At 34.9% G+C, this 4,441-nt stretch overlaps 1 protein-coding gene across 1 annotated transcript; it reads right to left on the bottom strand.

Annotated features, from left to right (window-relative positions):
- Positions 1-2,624: 2,624 nt before the first annotated feature.
- On the bottom strand, positions 2,625-3,287 carry LOC133294953 (protein RADIALIS-like 4). The gene is made up of 2 exons (XM_061493725.1): positions 2,966-3,287; positions 2,625-2,757 (listed from the first exon to the last, which is right to left on the bottom strand). Exons 1-2 carry the CDS (start codon positions 3,232-3,234, stop codon positions 2,733-2,735), a joined length of 294 nt encoding a protein of 97 aa, XP_061349709.1. The 5' UTR covers positions 3,235-3,287; the 3' UTR covers positions 2,625-2,732.
- Between the last annotated feature and the right edge of the window lie 1,154 nt (positions 3,288-4,441).

The following is a 4,441-nucleotide window of genomic DNA, read 5'->3' as shown; positions in this document are numbered from 1 at the left end:
CTTGTATGTGCTTATTTGGAATGAAGCTAGCTTGGGGCTCGTCATCTACTTTCATTTCCGCCTTGGTCACCTGATTTACAACACTTTTGCATGTGCTGAGGTGCTCAATCATACTCATGTCGTTCTTGTATACAAGCTTCACAAATCGACATGCAAGGTGTGCTTTATTTCTGGAAGTCTTTTTCTGGATCATGGACTCCAACTTCATCTACAACTCATGAGCATTGGTAAACTAAGGCATATGCTCAAACAAGCTCTTGTTAATATATTTTCTGATCATGACTATCATCTTTTTGTTCAAGAACTTTCATTCCTTTTTATTTTTACCCTTTGGCCTTTTAGTGCTTAAGATGGGCTCATGAAGATCTTTATAAAATAGGTGATTTTCCATAATAGATCTCCAATATGTGAAACTGTCAGCTATTAGTTTAAACATGTCTTCGTCGTGAGAAATGTTGTCAGTCTCCATCTCATCTCTTCATAACCCTTCGAACCTGGCTCTGATACCAATGTTGGGACAGCATCCCTCAATCAACATGGAAGCAAAAAACACAGGTTGTCAAGTCAATCACTATAGCTTGACGCTTGGAGGTTGGCCTATTAGTCAATAGGTTGGCCTTGTGCCCAGAAGCACAAAAATGCATAAAACATAGATGGAGACAAAAAAAGAAAGATACACAACACTTTCTAACATGGAAAACTTCCCTAATGCAAAGCAGTAAAATCCAAACCTAGTCTAAATAATCTTTCATTATATAAATAATGGAATTACAATAGTTCAAGCTCCCTAGTAACACTTGATGTGCACTATCAAACTTCACCTACAATGGTGGTATATAAGATTTCTCTCTAAAAGGTCACTCACTCAAACTTCTCTCGAGCGGAATACTCGCACAAGCTAATCTCAAGTGTATAACTTACGAGTCTAACCTTTTACAAAGAGTTTCCATTTCTTTATATAGATGAGATGAGTCTCTTCACCTCCTTCTAGAATCTTCTTCAATAATGAGATGGGTGACATTTATCAGGATGGTTATTCAGACATTGAGTCATGCATCAATAAATGCATTGCATGCTCAGCCACCAAATATTAAGGAAGAACACGCCTCAACCCAGCCAACCTTGACCGTGATACTTGATAGTACATTAAGAGCTCGCCCAAAAGGTCCAAACACTTGGAGATGATATAGCGGCAACATTTGTAAAGTGATTTGAAAACCTCTACTGAATTCTTTTAGCGATAGTTTAATCCGCTGCTAAATAAAAAATGATTAAATCAAAATTCTAATTCTATTGTAGTGATATGTTAAAAAAAAAGTAATAATTCTTTTATAGTGAGAAATGTGAGCCACCAAGTGCGTTTAATTGATATACACCTATTTTAGTACGAGAAGTTTGTAAATTTAGAATGAGTACGAGAACTTCACACAATGTTTTAAAACACTGACCAATCATTGATCCGATCGGAGTACTGGGTCAATGAGTCACTAGTTCAACTAGTGAGTCACTGATTCAACCGGTTAAATTGAATTTATATAATACTATGTATATATATATAATTAAGAGTAATATGACCAATATGTAGGATTGGTCTGGTGGTAACTCTTGTTTGTGTTTAGCCTCCTACCTTGGGTTTGATCCGCAGTGCTGGCAAGCGTGAAATATTTTGCGCAAATAAGCCAAAATCGGGTTGACTAATATCCTAGTATCAGTTTGACACCGGTCCAACCCGATTCTGGGCCGATTTACCTAGTTTTGATTGGGCCTAATGCAATTCCGACCAATGGTCAGCTCAAATTGGTAAGGGCACCGGGTTACCAAAATTCGGATCGATCAGAGTTTTAAAACACTGACTTCACATATGAGTTAGCTCAATATCCTGAAAGTTATAAAATTCGCTTGAAAATGTAAAGTATGTAATTAATAATCATTGATCAAAATTTAACCTTACATAGGAATAGGATAAATTATTATTATTATTATTATTATTATTATTAAAGCGAATAGACACATTGCAAAGAATTGATTAAAAACTATTTTATCAATTTTCTCATCCGTTAATATTCATAATTTGTAGTAAAATCTAAATCGCATTAAATTTGTTAATAATGTATTGGGCACTCTTCTTGCATCCCCCATTGGCATTCTAAAAGTTGCGTATTTTGATTTCGTCAACCTTTTCATAGGTTCTGATGTTTCACGGTTCCAAACCTTCCGGACAGTAATGATGAATCCAAGTTATGGTCGGTGGACTGAGTTAGACACATGTACTGCCATTTTACATGAACCACTTTGTTTAATTAATCTTTTTTCTGTTACTCTATCTCTCTCTCTCTCTCTCACTCCGTTTTTTAGTTTGGTCTCTTAGTTAGGTGCTCTATGATCTCTTCTGATATTGAAACTTTAGTCTCTACCATTTATATCCATCCAAAAGAGAAATTAAAAAAGAACATGACAGAAACTGATCCTTAATGGCCATGCTTTACCATCAAAAGGTTGACTTGTCCTTGAGATAATTTGATTTCTACATTTATAAGGATTACACGACACTGATACTTAACATAGATAGAAACAAACAAACAAACAAAAAGTGAACCAAAAAACATTTGATTTTTGTTATTATAGGACCACGCGTTTGGTGCATGCATTTTGGTCTTCACTTAATTAACATGATTGGTACTATACTAACATGTCTCTTTTTGTTCCCACCCTGGCTCCGATGCTGCCCTACTTCACTTGAGGCTCAGAAACTTCATCCTGCATTACAATGAATAAACACAATTAATCAAACTCAAGCCGCATTAATTAAACAGAGCAATTACACCGATCAAATGAGGTTAAAATGGTCATGTTGTATCGTGCGACTGTATGAGTAAATTAAACAGAGCAACCGAACATAACCAGAAAGAGTCTAAATTATAAAGCGAGGTTGTTAATGGTAATAGGGATTGAATTAAGTAGTAACCTTTTTTCTTCATCCATGTAACTGTAACCTTTGATGCTACCTCCTATTGTTGGAACATTTCTGTAATTGGGCAAGGGAACATGACCTTCCTCAATCTGCTTCAAATCTTCCACGAGCATCTCATAATGCCTTTTCACTTCCTCCACCGTCTTCTCTCCGACCGCCCTGGCCAGGTTCTGCCACCGATCTGGGGTGTCCTTGTCGTAGATGGCCAAAGCATTCTCAAATTTTTTGTTCTGCTTTGTTGTCCAAGCTGAGCTTGAAGCCATTTATGCAACACTATATATGTATAATAAATAAAAGACAACAGTAGTAATGGAAATTCAATGTTATTATGGTAGAGCTATGAGAATGAAGAGACTGTCATTGCTACCCTTTATATACTAATTGAGGGCTGTGAATGGTAGGTTATGTACTTGTTGCTCTTGCTAGCTGTTGCTTTCCGAGCATAATGGTGGAACAAATTGTCATAAGTCTTAGAACTATTTAGGTAATTTATATAAGTTTGCAAATTTGTTTAAGGGCAAATCACTTTTTCTATTGCAGGAGGAGAGAATTGATTGCAGTTAAGAGTTCGAAAACTGAGATATTTTATTTTATTTTTTTGTTTAAAGACAGTGGACCTCACAATCTTGTCCCTATTATAGGATATCAGTAATTTTGTACTAACAGGAGATGTTTTATTCCCTTTGTTTAATGCTTAAGCTTCAAGAAATGTTGTATTTAAAAAAACAACAAATCTACGAAATACAATTAAAGTCATGACTCACGCCGACTTTCCCTAAACCGAGAAAGTTATTGCATCCTGTAAATTTCACTCACTCTTCTTATTCCTTTTCACATGCATGCTTTCCATTACTAAAATCTCGGGGCATTAATTATAACTATGGCGAATTTAAATAAAGAATAGAAGAATGTCCTGGAATTGACATGACCACTAAATTGAACTGAGAATATCTAAATTAGAATATCAACTAGTTCTAAATTGTGCCCCCAAAAAAATTGCTCTAAAACCTTTATTTGTGCTTATGCAGCATAGTAACCATTGAGATTGAACACTAAATTGACTAGAGGTATAGGCTTTTGAGTTTAAATCAATAGTGAAAACTCAATTTATGTTAGGTTTGTATATAATTGTTAGAAAAATATAAAATGAATAATCTAACCTAATTTTTTGGATTGAATTGATTTTTTTACATAATATTACAAGTAAATATTCTTTTTGGTCCTTAGCAAATTTTACGATGTCTGCTCTAGTCCCTAGCAAATGAAAAGACTATTCGTGGTCCCTAAGAAATTCAAAATGGACCGATTTAGTTGAAATCGTGGTCCCTCACAAATTTAAAAAATACCCATATTAAAATTACTTCTCTAGATCAAATCAAAGTTATAGTGGATTGCTTGGAGACTTTTAGTTCAATGTCTGGCCTAAAGGTTAGTATTCTGAAATCTAGTATTTTTTTCTCGAAAAATACA

Source organism: Gastrolobium bilobum, unplaced genomic scaffold (assembly GCF_033153095.1).
Source record: "Gastrolobium bilobum isolate Gb01-03AN ecotype WA unplaced genomic scaffold, APGP_CSIRO_Gbil_v1 utg48630, whole genome shotgun sequence".
Classification (NCBI taxonomy): Eukaryota; Viridiplantae; Streptophyta; class Magnoliopsida; order Fabales; family Fabaceae; genus Gastrolobium; species Gastrolobium bilobum.
Note: the sequence above shows the minus strand (reverse complement) of the source record. Positions and strands in the feature narration are given on the sequence as shown.